The sequence below is a fragment of the Epinephelus fuscoguttatus genome, linkage group LG13 (genome assembly GCF_011397635.1).
Source record: "Epinephelus fuscoguttatus linkage group LG13, E.fuscoguttatus.final_Chr_v1".
Lineage (NCBI taxonomy): Eukaryota > Metazoa > Chordata > Actinopteri > Perciformes > Serranidae > Epinephelus > Epinephelus fuscoguttatus.
Window position 1 is genome coordinate 34,798,484 of NC_064764.1, and position 18,734 is coordinate 34,817,217.

The following is an 18,734-nucleotide window of genomic DNA, read 5'->3' on the forward strand; positions in this document are numbered from 1 at the left end:
ATTACCAAATAAGGGACTGTTTTTATTTATGAGGGGCGAAGGGGTGGTACAAAAAAGGGGGAGGCATGTCAAATAATTTTTAAAGCACTGGGCAGGTGTTATGTTTTTTTTTCCCGGCTTTGGGGAGGGGCCGACAAATTTAAATGGTATTTTTTGTATTTATTTTGCCACAGAAGAAAACATGCCTTCCAAACCTTCCCCCCACCAAAAAAAAAAAAAAAAAAAAAAATTCCACCATTGATCACAGCGAGAAACTGTAAAACACAAAAAAATTTGGATTATCTGACGGTGCTTGGACACGTCATGTGTGAGGAAGCTTCTGTCAGAAAAAATAATTAAATAAACACAACCAAATCAGAGCTTAAAATAATGATATTTCATCAAAATCACTTTATTCTGTCTCATAAAAATATCAAATAATAAAACTGTTTGCAGGATACTTTTCTTTGGCAAGGGTCAAAATAAAAACAAATAAACAAAGGTCACATCTAAGCCATCCCCAGGCACTGATAAGTAAAGAACAGTCCCTAAACAAATAAAATAAAAATAAATAAATAAATACAAAAGGTAACACACTGACCCAAACATCATAAATCTCTCAATAAACCTATCTATCATGCACACTTTTTTATTTTTATGAAACACTTCATATCTATTGACAAAGTGCGCACGTGATAAAAAAATACTGCGTAAATTGGGTAAAAAGCGTCAGATGTCATTGAATGTGTAAAAAGGCTCCAGTGTCTGCAGGTTAAGAGGCTTTAGCTTTACAGGCTTCCTCTCCTGCTCAAGTTCAACCTGAGTAAAAAGTCTCGTCTTTACATGTATTTGTCCTCTCCTGTAGCTGTTTCCATTTACCACCATTTCTCTAAAAAGTAACATTTATTAGGGCTCCATTAACGTTTTTAACTCTGCGCATAAAACGCTTCAGTTACGGTGTCGCTTTCACATTAAACCTGCTCATTACAGCGCACAGATATCACACATGTATTTGTCATAATGCTGCGGTCCTCACAGCTCGCACTGATTTACAGCCTGCTGCTGTGTGTGTATATGTAGTCTATATATTTTTATTTATACTCTGTCAGCTGCTGCAGCCAACAGGAGGAGGAAAAGAGACGGAGCAGAGGGAAATAAGCGGAGCGAGGACAGCGCTCTGTTCCCAGGTAAACACCGGGATGGAAAAACCACAGCACGGGCCAGCTCCCCATAGTGTGTGTGTGTGTGTGTCTGGAGGAGTATTAAAGGACTACAGAGGTGCATTTTCAATTAGAGAAAGTGTGATGGCGGAGAGCACAGAGTTACAAGCAGAAACAGCAGGAGGAGGATGGACTGTGAGTGGGAGTGGGGACTATAAAGGAGGGAATGAAGGGATGAGGAGGAGGAGGAGAGAGTCAGGAGTCAAAAGGAGGGAGGTGAAGAAGCTAAAGACTCAAAGAAAAGGAGAAATTATAAACAAAGAATGAAGGGAGTAAGGCAGAATTTATACTTCTGTGTCAAATCGACGCAGTACCCCACCCATACCCTGACCTGCACCTCCCCAGAAATGTAACTACAAGTCACAACGCAGACCTCCTGTCTATTTCTGTAAGCTGAAACCATTTCCCTCAGTGGAAACAAAGCTTTAATTTACTTTAATTTCACAGATAAGAAACAATAAATCGTCAAGACAATAAAGCCTCCACAAAAATAGTACTTTAAGTCTTGTGTGTGATTTATCCTGGCTTCATATGAGCAAAGGAAATCTGTGCTTGTGGCTAGGCTAATTCATACAATGTAAAATGCCATAAGCTTGTGCTAATAACGTTAGCATGTTGTATTAGTTTGGAAAACATGTTTAGTATAAGGCAGTTGTTTTGTCAGTGAACCTTATGAGTTGTAATGGAGCCGAATTTTGTCACGTTAACTTTGTTAATGTCGCTGTTGTCCCTGGTTTCATATGAGTAGGGGAAAAGATCGCTAGCTGCTTGGCTAATTTATACAATGTAAAATGCCATAGGCTTGTGCTAAAAACGTTAGCATGTTGTATTTGTAGGGAAAATGTGTCCAGATTAACACAAGTGTTTGTCTGTGAATGCTGCGAGTTATAGTGAAGCTAATTTGTGAACTTGTGTTTGAAGCTGTCTCTATTAAGTCATGTTTAATGTGTGTTTAGTATGTGTTTTGAATCAACTAATCTTTACAGCACCTCACAAAACTCCGCCGCCGACTAGTGTTTTGGAGGTGTAACTGCAGAGTGACACAGACACCACCACAAGTACGTATAAATGCTCACAGTGGCGTAAGCTATGTGCATATCTGTCACACAAGTCTAAATCTCACTTAAGGGGGAAGACAGGAGGGACAAAAGACATACAAAATACTGAAGTCACTGCTCCTGCTGAAGCGCTGCAGTTAGACATCATTACTGCAGCTAAGTGCTATAGTCAACTGAACTTGCTCATTCCATGACAAACACAGTTGTGTGTTGCACGTGGCCAGTAAGGGTTTTATCACTCACTTCCACTCCTCAGTGGTTGGTTTGACACTCAGTGTGGTGGACCCTCTTCGTGAACATGGAAACAAAGTTAAAGTGGGTAGGGAGAGAGTGTACGGGCGGTTTGGGAAAGGCCCTTCCTCTCCAGAACAAACTGATCTGGTGAATTAAACCAGTAAAAACACACAATAAAGCAGTTTCACTTTACAAATTATTGTTTCTCCTGCACTGTTTATCATGCAGGGGCTGCTAACTACCAACACGAGAACTAAAATGGCCGTATCTAGAGCCAGTGTTTACTTGGTGGTGTCACATGGTGATCTCCGTAGACGAGGATTGCTCCTTATGTAGATAAACAGCTCATTCTGAGGTAACAAAAACCTGACGATCCTTATTTTCATTGATTATACACTAAAGAAAACATACTTAATATATTATACTCCATCTCTGTCAATATATCCTTTCAACAAGGGAATTGAACAAGTGTGTGTGGAATTTAATCAGTCAGTGTTACTACGATGGCTGGTAGTGTGTGTTCAATGGTGGAAGAAGTACTCTGATATTTTACTTCAGTAAGAGCAGTAATATCACAGCATATAAACACTCTGTCACAAATCTAGTAAACACATTAATGTGTTCATAACTTTAATGTTGCAGCTGGTAAACGGGGAGCTAATTTTAATCACTATATACACTGCTGGTAGCTTTACCTTCTGGGATCAATGTTTTATCTTAATCTGTAATATTACATAATAATTTATTTGTTTATTATATTCTATGACTTTCCACCATTGCAAGTGTTGCACTGAAAATGTGGTGTGTGTGTTGATTAATTAAGTGTGCGCATAGCAATTTACTCAGAATATTCATCTGTGTCTCAAGATATCAACAAAATCAAATCAAAGACAAATAAAAAAAAAACTGCTGTGCTGCAAATATAAAAAAAGAAAATCATACATTCTCATTTATTTTTTGTTCCACAAGACAAAACAGTGAAATAACCAAACACACACTAACACATAAACTCCCACGTGACTTTCCCACTCACACACACGCCTTATCATCACCTTCACATCAGTGCTCAGATTCAAGTCTTTACCTCTGAATTCAAGTCTTGTACATATTGACCGCTCATGAGGTGATGATGATGACGACGATGCGTCCTGAATCAGCCGAGCTGAGACCGTTTCCCTGCAGCAGCTGAAGATCACCAGATGAGACAGTTATTCAGTGGCTTAACTGGGACAATATGCATCACTGGTTTTATTTCACAATTGTGTTGTGAAATGAGGAAATCTGGACACGTTACAGTCCCTCTTAGATTAGATTCATTAACGACTGTACGCCACTGACTCATCACCGTATCCTGTCTGCTCGGGTTAGCTGGCTCTCTTTACAATTTCTTACACTTTTTCACTGGCATTCTCTTGTTCACAGAGACATCACTGGAATACTACCAGTATATTTATGTCTGTACATTAGCAAAACTTTGAAAATGGCTGCTCTCCATCCACAGAACATGTTCTTATTGTCTGTACCGAGGGCACGTACAGAGTTTGGCAAGCAAGCATTTATGTCTGCAGCTCCTCATCTCCCGTTGGTTCCTCTCGGCTGTTTAAAAGGATTTTTGGACACAAGCTAGTCTTTGTAATCATGTTTAGTCGCCTGTTTTTGCATTTCTATGGATCATTTCTAGTATATATTATCATACATTTGGGCTTTTCTATGTAGTTAATCTTATTCTGTGTTTCATATTGCTTGTTTTAGAGCTGTACATTTTTTACATTTAGTATTTTTGTTCTGTGTTGTCTGGAACTTTATGTTGCTGCCTGTCTCGGCCAGGACACTCTTGAAAAAGAGTGGTTAAATAAAGACTAAACAAATAAATAACAGCATTAAGATTTATAAGAAAACACAAAATAAGAAGTATAAATAAGCAGGAGCGACTGCAACAGACTGCGTGCATGGTCGTCACATGCGCACTGCAAGATGTACACTGATTTTAGAACAGTAAAAAACATCACACTGGACTGTTCAGAATGAGCAAGCGATCAAGAATCAGCTGACACTAGTCATTGACGTTTTGGAGACGATGCTCCAGTGATCTTTTGGACAAAAACAAACAGGAGTAAACTTCAGTTTTTTGTACTGAAGGTCAGATTTTCAACGCCATGACATGAACAGTGTTGGAATGTAATGAGGAGAGATGATGCTGATGGTTGGTTTATTTATTTATCTGGGCTTGGTTGAGATGGGTTTGTATATTTAATATCTAAGACTGTTGTTTACTCATTTGTATCAATGGTTGTAAATAAGTTTGGGATAGTTGCTGACAATTTCTTTTTTTAAATGAGACATGACTACTGAGAATGAGCTGGGATTATATAAGTGTACACTTCTTCCTGCTGCTTTTCGAGCACGTCTGCTGATGTGTTTTTTACGTTTTTACTTTGTGCAAAATAAAGTCAATCATTCATACTCAAATAACCTTTACACTTTGATTCCACTGCATTTCAGAAGCAAACATTTTACATTTATTTTAAAGCTTTATTCGGTTTGCAAATTTACATTGTTAATAAAAAAAATCTACTAATAAATTACGATATATTATTATAATTTAAGTTACACAGCAGCATATGAAGTAATTAAAATGAGCTCCAACTTCACCAGCAGCAACATCAACATGATAAACACTAAAACATCAGTATTATTCTGGAAGGGGCCATGCTGCAAAATGAGTACTTTAACTTTTGGTGCACTGAGTATATTTTGATCTTTTGTACTTGAGTATGATTTTTCAGGCAGGAATGTGACTTGTAAGAGATATTTTTACACCCCAGTGTTGCTATTTTTACCAAAGTAAAAGATCTGACTGCTTCTTCCATCACTGGACTTGAGTTAATGCACCCAATAATTATTTTCAGTGATCTCCACAGAACCTTTTAAGTCATCTCTTACATTTTAATTGCTCACACACTGTCTGCAGTGCAGGCAGTGACAACATCAAAAGTGTCCTGTGGGCTGTTGTTTCTTTATATGTATTTTTACTCTCTAGCTTCAAACTGTGCCTGACCATTGACGTGTTTGTGCATTTATCCAAAACCAAATGTTGCAGTCTGCATATCTGCAGGAGCTGAGGTGCATTTTCTTGAATCTGTTCTTTTATTTCTCTCCTTTCTTTCATTTCTGTCCGAACAGATGTCAAAACCAACGATGAATCTGGCTTGAATCTTATTTGCATAAATCTGTTTTAAGTTTTGGTGTCTCTTTGTCTTTGTCAGTCCAGACTTTATAAATCCAATCTGATTCCAATCGAGATTAAACAAGCGTCTGATTGAGCTGCCAGTGTGAACAGAAACACGCACATGTGCTACAACGTCACATCTCAACACCAGTGACCTGAAGTCAAGTTCAATTTGGACACTGAAATCAAAAAGTAAATGAGATTTGTTTGAATAAGAGGAGTGTTCTGATTATTTTGGGGGCAGTTTGGCTGATAGCTGTTAACACTGGGGACGAGAAGACAAAATATTTTAAAGAGCATGAAAAACAGAGCTTGTGTGGTATTTGGGGAAATACATACAGCCACAGGATGAGCAGACAAACAAGCTGTGTCGTCTTCAGAACAAGTGTGTATTATATGTACAGAAACAAAAGTGAAATCTTCTTGTTTGGCAACGTTCAGACCAACGTTACAGCTGTATCACAAGACACAGCCTCCTCATTTATCTCAACAGCCCCTTTTACACTTGCCTGTCAAAGGCAGGAATGTCACACCGTTATTTTGCCTTGCCACTCTGTATAAAAGCTACGATCACAGAATGGGAGGACAGAGTGTTCTCTTCGTGGCAGCAAATTTATTAACAGCACCGAACTGATATCTGTGTAAAAGGGAGAGCTGGCAGGACGGGATGGGTGTGAAGTTTTGATGACATGTTATATTTCCCCCATTAAAGTTATTTTTTGGCGAGTTATTCCTTGTCGGCTGTGAGCGTTCAAGGACGTCTAATTGGGCTTTATAGATAAAATTAAAACTGATACTGAATGATGTTTTGACGACGTGTTATGCCATGCGACCCACTGCCTGAGTTTTAAAAAGTAACATGTAGCAGTTAGCAGCTAACTCAAAGAAGAAGAACAGAGTCCGAAAATGTCTGCAAATTGGGAAAACAATGAGATTCGGGAGCTTGTTTCCCTCCGAGCAGAGGAAGAGATGAGCCGAAATGTAACAGAGACAGTAAATGGTTGTTGTTGCCATGTTATGCCGTTGTTATTGTTTAGAGAGCGCTGCCGTGTCACACCAGAGGCCGACACTGTTGTATTACACGTCAGGCCGCCATACCTCTTTTGCCTCAGGAACGCCTGCATGCTATTTAAATTCACACACTGGGGCGACATGATGCTGCATGGTTTGGTTTTCTTATAAAAAAAGCAAAGGCGATGTGATGAAGGGTGTCGTTGCGGCTCCATCACTGGATCTCTGTGTAAAAAGACTGATGAGACAACAGCAGAGGACAAAAAGAAAAGGCCAAGTGTCAGTTGGTCTGCAGTCTGTTCCTCTGCAGCTGAGTCTGTTCCACGTCTTTCAACACATTTTGTTTTAACATGCGTTACATCCTTTAATATCTCAGAGCTGTAAACAGTCATCGGAATAAAATCTGATATCAGCAGCAGTTAAATACTAAGAGAGGCCTGCGGTGTAAATGTGGCCCCACGAGGCCTCCAGCTGCCTCTCAGCAGAATCCCACTCTCTGTCGGACCTCTCTGAGGACCGGCGCAGCCAGTTCCCGGGCCCTGCATGTCCCCTGAGCCAGCACTCCCTCCAGGTGAGCAGGGTCAGACCTCAGCCTCTCGATCTCCTCCCTGATGGGCGTCAGCCTCTGGATCACAGCCTCAGTGACGAGCTTCTTATAGACACCAGTGTCCATCCCTTTGGCCTGCGACACCGCCTCGTCCACGCTGATCATCGCCATGGCAGAATGGATCGTCACCAGGTTGGACACGCCTGGCCGCGTCTCTGGGTCAAAGGTGACCTCAGAGGTGAAGTCAGTGACTGCACGGCGGATCTTGAGGGCGATGTCATCAGGAGAGTCTGTGATGGTGATCGTCGCCATCGCTTGGGGGTCGGATTTGGACATTTTGGCAGAAGGGTCACGGAGGGATTTGACCTTTCGTGTGGAGCCTGAGGGAGGAAATCAGATTAAGAAACTTACAAGTACGATGACAAAAAAAAAAAAATGAAAAACAATATATTAACTTCCAAGTATGAAACTAATATTACTGCCTGGTGCTTGTGTGCCTCCAATAACCAGTCAAGTTGCAGTTTACATCCATGTCTGTCCAGACTCATATGATATATATCGGGAAACACAGAAGATCTATATAATGACCACAGTATTAACAGGGTTCTGCACATTTTGCATTTCAAAATTCCAGCTTTCCAAACCATATTTGACATCGGAGGACAAAAAGCCGCTCCTGGAAAACTTTTTATCCATAGTGGCCCTTCAGTAAACACTCCTACGCAGAAAGTTGGACGACATTCCACATCTCTGCCCAAAGACGAAGCAAACTAACTGGTGCTCTCTATACTTGTACTATTTTCCCTGTCATACTGAATAAATAATATCACACTGTTATTACCCCTGTATGTTTAAGTCTTTTTTATATTGTATTTCATTTATAAAGCCGTACCAGACAGAAGCTACAGTCTGAGATCTCAAGACTTAGTTTTGTCGTCTGATCCTGGTGCACAAACTGAGCTGAGAAAGAAAGCTTTAATGTGCTCTGCTCTCCTCACGTGGAATAGCCTTTACAAGATTTGAAACTACGTGAACTGGCCTGATTTTAAAGCTATCATAAGTACGATGAATGAGTCAGTTGATTCTTGCCGTTGGGCGTAGGTGTTACTGTTTATTTTTTATGTTGTTTATTGTGTAGTTGTTTGGCTGTAACTTCTTCTTATGCTGCTGTCTCGGCCAGGTCTCCATTGTAAAACAGACTGTTGATCTCAACGGGACTTACCTGGTTAAATATGGTTTAACTAAAATCAATCAATAAATAAATACACAAAATAAAATCAGTTAAAAGTTAACAATTTAATTTTGTTTTTTTTTAATTGCTTCTAAGCTCAAACTAGTTTTAGAAATTTGAAAATTCAAAAAAATAAAATGGAGACAATAGTCTGGAAACAAAAATATTTTTCCACACTCTCTTTTCTTTTCTCCACACTTATCCAGACCTGGAAATTACTAAAATCAATTCTATTCTTTTCCACACTTCACAAGAACCCTGTTTCACAATGGGCACCCAAGATTAGTGTCCCCAATTCAGTATCTGACCAAATGTCTCCCCTTCTGCTCCTGAGATATGAGGCTGATTAACGGCTAGAGAAGTGTTTTATGCAGAACATTATGATGTCACAGTGATGTTGCCCTTTGACCTTTTGATATAAAATGTCATCACTTCATCATTTTATCCTGTCAGACATTTGTGTGAATTTTTGTCATAATTCATGCATGAATACTTGAGTTATGGCCAAAAACTTGTTACGTAAGGTTATAGTGAGATTCAACTATTGACAACCAAATTTCAGTCAGTTCATGGCTGAGTCCAGGTGGACGTTTGTGCCAAATTTAAAGAAATTCCCTCGAGGTGTTCTTGAGATATCATGCTTACAAGAAAGGGACGGATGGACAGATGGACAACCTGAAAACATAAAGCCACCAGGCACAGCTGTTTTTAGTGTGGAGGCATAAAAATATGGCAATAAATAATATATATAAACACAATTATACATGTTGTATTTGTATCTTTACAAAAGAGGAGCCCTTTCCTTTAGAGCTCTATCTTTGTGTTCAATTCTGGCATCTTTGTCCGGGAATATTAATTGTAGATCAAAATCAAATGTACATGCAAAGCCCTGAACATTTTTTTTTATGTCTTCCTCTCAGTCTACGTGCGACTCCAACAACCTCCACCAGTCAGGGGGCAGGGCAGCCTGTATTTAGTCAACGAAGCATTTCCTGCTTAATGCTGGGACGGTACCAAAATAACCGAAGGAAACCTAAATAAATGCGTGAGTATGTTGATCGACTGAGCTTCTTTATTCTTTGTTTGTCGACTCAACGCCAAGAGAATGCCTAAGAGAGACTTAAGGGAGTTAATCAAACTGAAAATGTTCAAACACATGAGAAGAACTTAAAACTATTCACTTTTTCTTTGATTTGTCCATTAGTTTCCTGTAAATCAACTTACTGTTGTGAAATCATTCCAGTACTAGTTTTTTAATTTGTATAGATACTACTGTGGAAAATAGTTACGTCTTTGAGGATATTTTTAAATATCTACTGATGGATTTCGGCTGGTGAATTTCTGTTTTTTATTAGAAGTGAGATGTGAACGACATGCCCGTGTAACAAGTTAAGATACACCGCTCACTGTTTGAATCTGGTCGATGTCAGCTGGTGCGAAATGATGAAACAAGTCTTTGTGCAGGAGTGTTTTAATCGAAGAGTTATAGTTTCATTACTGTTGCCTGTTGTGTGTGTGTATGTGTGTGTGTGTGAGAAAGACCGTCCCAGTGTGAAGCAGACGTATCTCGGTGCGAAGGGATGAGCAGACCTTGGGAGCCGAGATTTCCTCTCCTGTCTTATTTATCAACCCCCGTCCTTCCGCCATCTTGCTGCTCCATCTCTCTTTCTATCCCAAACTAGAAGTCCACGTCCCTCCCACACGCCACATCCTGTTTATCAGTCCGTCAGACGACCTTATTTCAGGCAAATTAAAAAGCCTTCGGTTCGGTTTCAAAGGGAAGGTGGTGACTGGCAGCTCTGCTTTGCCAAAGACTAGAAACGAAGATGGGATCGACCGGTCTGAGCCAGATACTGCACACACACACAAAACCCTCCCTGAAGTCATCTCTAGGACATCCTCCCCAAATCTATTATCACTCTATTATTCTGATACAAGAGGAAGAAAATACTTCTTTAATCAAAGCTGCGCTGCACACATGAGTGACTCCATCTTGTGCTTTATGATACCAATAATCAAGGAGGATGAAACAGGGAGAGCATGTCAGCCATGTGTGTGTAAAACTGGAAAACACAGAGCAATAATTTCAAAATAAATCCGTGAAAACATCATATTGTATGTTCATACTTTGTTCAATTTTTCCTTCCAAGTGTAACCTGTGATTGGCCATAAATATTTTTTCTTTAATTTGACCTTTATGTAACTAGAAAACTTCTAAAAAGACTTATTTTGCAAGGGAGACGTGGCCAAATGGCAGCACACAAAATTAAAAATATAAAGGCAAGAAAGAGCGGATTACAAAAAGAATTGTTTATCATACAAATTCAAAAACTCTCAACTTTGCCAGCAATAGTTCCTTCTGTTTAATTTCATTCAACAGACTGCACTGTGACCGAAGCAGAAAACAGGAAACTTTCTCATTCATCACTACCCAAGAATTAAACAGCAAATGAACATCCTGACTAACATCTAATGATTGTAAAATAAACTCTGTGATATAAGTTCTTCTGCTGTAGCTTCAGAGGTTAAGATGCCAGCCATACACAGCCACGTCACTGGTTCAAATCCAACTGGGGACTTTTGTTGCATGTCATTCCCAACTTCTCTCCCTTGTTTCCTGTCATCTCTCTACGACTACTCTTATCTATTAATATAAACTGCTGAGAAAAAAAGGAAAAGAGAGAGAAATACATTTGCAAATAAAAAACAGAAGTATACTAGAGTTGCAGCTCTGATAAAACACACAGCTGCTGACATTTGCTGCTTTGCTTTTCTGATGTATTTTTCCTGTTCCAGTTGTCTGATGGACAAATGTTAATGACGTTACAGCATCATCCACATGTTTCCAGCGACTAAAACTGATGCTTGATGGTAGAAATCACTGGTGTCACTCCCATCAAGCCTGTCACAATAATAACAACTCCTTTTTGACCTATTATCAGTCGAATACAGCACAAAGACTGATAAACTTTATTGTTTTCTGTAAAAATACACTCAATCTGAACTTGATTTACGCAACACGTTGCAAAACAGTTGGAACAGAGGCATGTTTACCACTGTGTAACATCACCTCGTCTTATAACAACACTATGTTAAGTGTTTGGGAACTGAGGACACTAATTGTTAAAGTTATGAAGGTGAAACTCTTCAAAAATTAAAAGACCATCTGTGTGAGTGAAGAGGCCAAAATCCCATCTGATCACTGTGAGTGATTAGTGTCTTCATACAGGAAGTGTCTTGCAGCTGGCATTGTAAACAAAGGCTTCTCCACTTATTAAATGTGTTTCAGTTAACGTCCCCCACTGTGTGTCGAAAAGGATTTGCAAATCATTGTTTTCTGTTCATGATTTCCGTTTTAAAAACAGTGTCCCAACTTTTTTTGGAATCGGGGCAGCCTTACAAAGAGCAACGAACTTTGAATTCTTCAGAATACTCAGACACTGGAACTGAAAAATATTAAAGTATCCGAAATAAGTAAAACAAACTGCATTTAATTTAATATTAAACATTTGGAACAGAGGTATATCTTATCTTATTTCTTAATATAATGCCGATCCAGTTTCTCAGCATTTACGACCTTTGTTAACCAAAAATGCAGCTACATATTAGCTGTACGTTAGCGACGAGTGACAACAACATGTACAACAAAGTAAAATGTTTCACATTAGCCTTTACGTTAGTTGTATTGCCAGTTTTCGTTGCCACTGTTTTTAAACAAAGTTAGCATACCAGGTTGTTCATGCTAACGTGCTCTCCTCTCTCAGTCGACTTAAACCCAAAACGTGCACACCACGAGTCGTGGAGTTTGGCTTTGAAACAGAGTAAATTTGGCCGTATTCTTCCAAACCTTTCTGGCTAGTCAGTAGTCGTTGGGAAAAACATCTATTCTAGCTCCAACGTTATCGTCACTTCACCTGGTTCACTGTGGCTGTGTGTATGTTTTTGTGTTTGTGTGTGTATTAGCTGAGCCCTGCCCACGATGAAACTCCAACACAGAGAGCAGACGGAAGGATAAAAGCAGTGCAACCAGAAATGACATCAAAACGTGTCTCAGCATAGCTTTACTCTGTTCTTTTCAGTTAGGCGCTGTGAAAACAACACATAAAGCCTAATGGTTGGGATACCCTTTTGTTTACTCTGGCATCATGTTGGATAAAAAGTTGGTGGCATTCTTTAGTAAACAACCACACATGTAAACAAAACAGCAATATTGTACGATATATGGAAATTACCTCAAAAATGTTTTGCTGACCTCATTAAGTCGATATCGTAATTATCATGACGCCTACAGAGAGGGGCTTCTGCCGTTTTGTTTAAGAAATCCAAAGAGGGAAAGACAGCTGTTTCTTAAAACAAGTGCAGTAAAGTAAATGTAACCTTTTTTCCAACTCAAATCAAATTGCAATTGTCTAAAATGTTGCAGGGTCGCCAGCCTGCTGAAATGATACACTTCAAGGACTTTTCAAGCACATTCAGAAATTATGTGAGAGAAGGACAAATTATGTCAAACGTAAGGGCCAGTAATTCACATAGATGCTCATATATGCCGGCCTAAATCCATCTAACAATCACACACTACAGTAAACTAAAGTAAGATTTATTTCCGTGTTATTTCGACGCGAATAGATGTGATCACTACAAGCAGTTTCCACTGTAAATAAAAACATCAAGTAGCAATTTCTTTAAGTAGTGAAAACATCATTTTGGTGATTTATAACCATTTTTAACATAACATTAATATCGAAATACAATATTGATTTTTCCTGAGAGTCAAACAATCCACAGAGACTCACACTCAGAGATCCCACTAGGATAATCCAAACACTTTTAAGGTCCTATTTTAAATCCAAGAACTTTAGAGTACTTGACGTTTTCCGTTTTTTTAAATTCAGGCACTTAAAAGTACTCGCACACATACTCAAAAATCCAGTCTGTTTAGTCTTAATTCTGGCAAAGCAAAGTGCTCGATCTTTCTAAATACAGACATTCATTTCTGGAAAATTAATAAAACAAGCTGATCTTTGTTAAAACTGGATGAAATATTCGGACTGCTCTGGCAGATTTTTTTTCACTTGTTTTAAATAAATAAAGTTTTAACGCTTGGTTATGGGCAAAAAAGATGAAAAGGTTGGAGATTTAATTAAGAAATGTCACACAACTCACAGCTACAACCCTGATTCCAAAAAAGCCAGGACAACGTGTAACATGTATATAAAACAAGAACGCTATGGTTTGCAAATGCTTGTCAGCATACAGTGAGGGAAGTAAGTCTCAACATATCTTTAGTTTTAACATTAAACATACTTCCAATGCAGCTATTGAAATTAAAATTAGACCAGACGTTGGTATTAACTTAATAAAACTACACTGATAAAGAAATCAGAATGTTTCAATCCATAAAGTCGAGGTGCAGTGAAGTGGAATGACACAAGAAAAAAGTGTAAAACACACTAACTCAAATTTATTTAATAATCGGAGAAGCCTTTGTTTACAATGCCAGCTGCAAGACACTTCCTGTATGAAGAAATTAATCACTCACAGTGTTCAGATGGGATTTTGGCCCAGTCTTCCACACAGATTTCGACAGGTATGTTTGTGAATCTTGGGAATGAAATTTCACTTTTATAACTTCAACAAATACTGTCCCCAAATGCTTACTGAGTGTTGTCAAAGAAAAGGTGATATAACACACTGGTAAACATTACGCTGTCCCAAATTATCTGGAACATGTTGCAGGCACCAAATTCTCAACTTTTTTTGGAATCAAGGTTATAAAAAAAAAAAATCTTTTGTCACTGTAAAAGTAGAAATTTTATCTCCAGTCTAACAGCATCTGTGGGGTGATTTCTCATTTGAACGGCTGCTAATACTGACTCAATTTATTTAGTGTGTACTTCAAATTGTCCTATGACGATTAATCGTAACCCGTTTTTATTTATTTATTATTATTTTTTTTTACATAAAAATAGTAAGGAAAAGCTACTAAATTCCTGCCTCGATCACCAGCTACCAGAGATCTATTTTAACTAGCAGTACACAGTCTTCAAACACACATATCTGATTAAAACCTAGTGTGTGTACGAGCGCCTTCATGCCTGCAAATGTGTGTGTATGAGTGTGTGTTCTTACTGAGCAGGGCGCTGGGTTCAGGGAACAGGTCTCCGTAGTGGTTGTTGAAGATGCGAACGAGATCCTGAGCCAGCTCCAAATGCCGGACCTGATCCTCTCCGACGGGGACGTGAGTGGACCTGAGAGACAAAGCCACAGAAACAACGTGAGCTTCTTCAGCTACTGACGGCACAGGAGGTGAAATACACAGCAAGATGTGAGCACAAACTGGAGGCACTTTGGAGTGACTGCTGGAGCTTTTCAGGGTTGGTTTTGCAACTGTCACCCGGGAGGAAGCGATCCATTAATATTGTCTTTGATAAGATCCAGAGTGCAATAAAGATGAGTTTCTCTCTGGTACGTTGCCCTTTTTTCTCAGGAAATTAGTCTCTGGCTGTTTGATGGTTCAAACAGAAACAGCTGAAGAGAAAGCTTTTAAATCAGTAGAAATATGCAGCTTAAGTTTTTAATTTTCATTGCAGAAACGAGAAATAATCTAACCACCAACTGATGTGATCGCTAACTCAACTTGAATCAAAATCTGCTGACACAGCGGCAGCACACTAGGTTGCATCAGACAATATCTCCACACTAAAATATGACACAAGAAAATATATAAAACAAGTAAACACCCTGTTTTACTGCATTTTAAACACATTTAGGAGTATTAAGGAGCTGAATCACACATACTTATAAAATCTATTTTTTTGGAGGAGATAGTTTTGGTTTTATTTGTGCAGGTTTTGAGATTTCAGCCTCCACCCACACACAGTGAGGTGAATGGAACTGAAACATGTCTTTCCAAAAGCAAAGTTACTGCCTCTCCTGCTCTCCTGATAAACCACAGAACACTCTGTTAACAGTTTTCACTGGAATGACTTTATACTGAAGAAAATAGTCCCTGTGAGAACAGTTGGCATGTGTTGTGGATTAACGAGAGGAACACAAACTTAATTTCTGGAAGATGTTGCTGTGGAATTTTTAAACTTGGTTTTTCAGCATTTTGAATGTCTTGTGTTGGGATGAAGGCTGAAATCTCAAAACCTGGATAAAAAACAAACCATTTGCTTCTTCAGAAATGACAAGAGTACGTAGAAGTAAGTAAATGCATTTTTATTCGTTCGTTATTCGTTACAAGTGCAGTGCTCATTTAAAACATCCCTGTTAAACGTGCCGACTATTTGGCCTGTGGTATTGCTGCTTACAGCTTTCTCAAGAACTGCTCATACAAACAACTTAACACTTGACACTGCGCTTTTTTTGTGTACTTAGCAGTGCACGTCAACCCCAATTCACACATTCTATTACCGAAAAGACTGACTTGATCAACAGTCTATTGATGTGTCCTCATTCTCATTGCCTTGCAATTTAACAAAATAAAAAATATTCTTCGACACCTTTGTCCCTTCATATTCCATATGAGATTTCCACAACAGTTTATCACCCAAAAAATCTGAACTAAGACACTCTTTCAATGTAAACTCCATCTATTGACAGTGAAACTAATTTAATCCTTTTTTCAATTTGCAAAAACCATAAACTTAGTTTTAGTCGCATTTAGGGATGACTTGTTGTCATCAAACCATCTTTTCAGTTTGACAATTTCATTTGTAATAATTCCTGCTAACACTTTTAAATCATCTCTAGAAATAAAAAAATGTGTCATCCACAAACAACACAAATTACAATATATTCATGTCACTGATACACAAAATAAAAAGTTTATGCCCCCAGAATAGAGCCTTGTGGGACTCCACATCCAATCTTCAATAACTCAGATGAACCACCAGCAAACTGTACATATTGTCTGTTATCTAAACTAGCATTTTAAGCAGCTAACTTCTTAACCAGTATATGATGTTTAGATGTGAAAATTATTGAAATATGTTGCTATTCTGACTCATTGTGCCCCAAAATAACTAACAGAAGCCCCCTAAGGCACTTTAAAAAATGCAACTCAAAAATTTACTTCTTCCTGTGTACTTCTACTTCAGAGGAAAACATTTTATGTTTACATTTACCTGACAGAGACATTCTATTGGGTATGCTGCAGATGAATGTTTACTCACGAATATATATCAGATAAAATATGACACATTATTGGTCATTAAACTATCCAGAATTATACTAGAATTGAAAGTTCTACCTTTAATAACACCTGTTTCACTTTAAGTAAAAAATTGGAATGCAGGACTTTTACTGTGTGGTTTGATAGAATTAATATTAATAAATAATAGTTTTACTTCAGAAACAAAAAACAGTTTTGAATACCTCCTCTACCACTGCAAATACCACTATTCCCATCTAGAGAAAGGGTGAAAAGTAAAGCAAGAAAGTGTTTGCCTGGGGCTATCACATTACTAAATCCACCCCTGAACAACACACTCAAGTCGCAGCTACTCCGTCAGCAACCTTATTGGTAAAATAAAATTAACAGATGTATTAATGTCCAAATAGGTGTAACAGTTGCTTGTTTTGACATAACCACTGCATGTATAAAGTAGGGCATAGATTTAACTGGTTGAGGTATTTTGCAGGTGGTAACGTTATAGTGTAATCAGTTCGCATGGCAAAGAAAAACTCAACCAAGACCGCGGCTCCTCGGGTTCAGTAAAACAGCGAGACATGCTTGACCACAAGCCCTTTTTTCACTGCCTGTTCAAGGTGGGAATATCACGCAGTTATGCCGCCTCACCGTTCTGTGTAAAAGGTATAATTGGGGAATGGGGAGACAGAGTTGTCTTGCCTCTAAGCCAGGAACTGAGGTAGTAACGCATGGGTGTGACGTTATGACAATGTGCTATATGTGCGACCCACTGCCTGAGATTTGAAAAGTCAAAGAGGAAGAACAGTGGCCAAAATGTCCACGAAGTGGGAAAACAATGAGGTCCAGGAGCTCTTTACCTATTCCTTTAGAGGCTTAAGACTTTGTCTATGACGCTTAAGAACAACACACAATAACACACACACAACATCCTACTCGTATGGAGATCTCACTTGTAAAGGAGGATATCGGCGGCCTGGAGGACAGGATATGTGTAGAGACCAACGCTGCCTTCATTCTTCTGTTTGCTCTTCATCTGTGATAGAGGAAAGAAACATGAGCAAGTTGAGGTGGAAGAAAGAGAAAAACTAAACACAAGCAGGGATAAAAGCTGACAGGAGGGAAAGACTGACTCAAGTTGACTTTCTCTTTTCCCCTGAAAGAGCCATTCTCGCCTCTACGACTCATCGATTCTCAGACAAACGGGCTACGGATGAGTTCACGTGACATTTTTCCACCATGTTTGAGATCAACTCAAGTGTTGGGTAAACAAAAGGTGTTTTCTATGAAGCAACAGAGACCGAGAACAGGGAGCCGCTGGCTCTCGCTCGGCCTCAACATGTATTAAAGCTGCACGGGGCCCAGAGGAGAATCACTGTAATTATAAGAGTTTTTGGGGTAGAAAAACAAAACGATAAAACAGACAATAGGAATGTTGGAGAAATGCCGGAAAGTTGGAGGGAGCAGAAAAAAGGGAATGATCTTAATTTACTGAAGTTAAGTGCAGACGTGGCGATGATTAAATCAGAATGATTATGAAGCACTGAGTGCGTGAGACAATAATATCAATAATAATCTCTAGATACTATCGTAGGAGCCATCTTCTCCTTCATCAGATTGCAGTTTGTTTGATAAAAGATTTGAGAAATCCAGGCTGGATTTTAAAGATAGTGTCTGATTAAATGTGTTTAGATATGAAATAAATACTTTTAACCTCAGCTGATGAGACAGTTCGTAGGAAACAGATCTGACCACAGTGAGTAACAGGATATCAGCGTTGGGCTCAATTTGATTTCACATCAGTCAATTCAAAACATTATTTGCCATTGTATCTCCAAAATGACCGTCTATACAGTTGGAAAAGAAGAATCAATTTTGTCACACAAGTTTTTTATTTGTATTTCCTTTATTTTCAGTAAGTGATTCATAACTAGCTCAGACATCTTTTAAGCAGCTTCAGTGAAGAGCAGCAAGCAATGTTACTGCAGTCCCTGTTTTGCAATGCTGTCTCCTAGAAATTACATCTGCATGTTACTACACTGCTTTCTTAATTACGTTGTTGCGGTGATATAA

At 38.8% G+C, this 18,734-nt stretch overlaps 1 protein-coding gene across 1 annotated transcript in view; it reads right to left on the minus strand.

The window, feature by feature from the left end:
- Positions 1-2,841: 2,841 nt before the first annotated feature.
- wars2 (tryptophanyl tRNA synthetase 2, mitochondrial) overlaps positions 2,842-18,734 on the minus strand; it is a 107,939-nt gene continuing 92,046 nt past the window's right edge. The window contains exons 8-10 of the mRNA XM_049595102.1: positions 17,615-17,697; positions 14,639-14,757; positions 2,842-7,658 (exon numbers count right to left, since the gene is read on the minus strand). Coding sequence (XP_049451059.1) covers positions 7,210-7,658; positions 14,639-14,757; positions 17,615-17,697 — 651 coding nt within the window. The 3' untranslated portion in view covers positions 2,842-7,209. The remainder of the gene's footprint in view (positions 7,659-14,638; positions 14,758-17,614; positions 17,698-18,734) is intronic.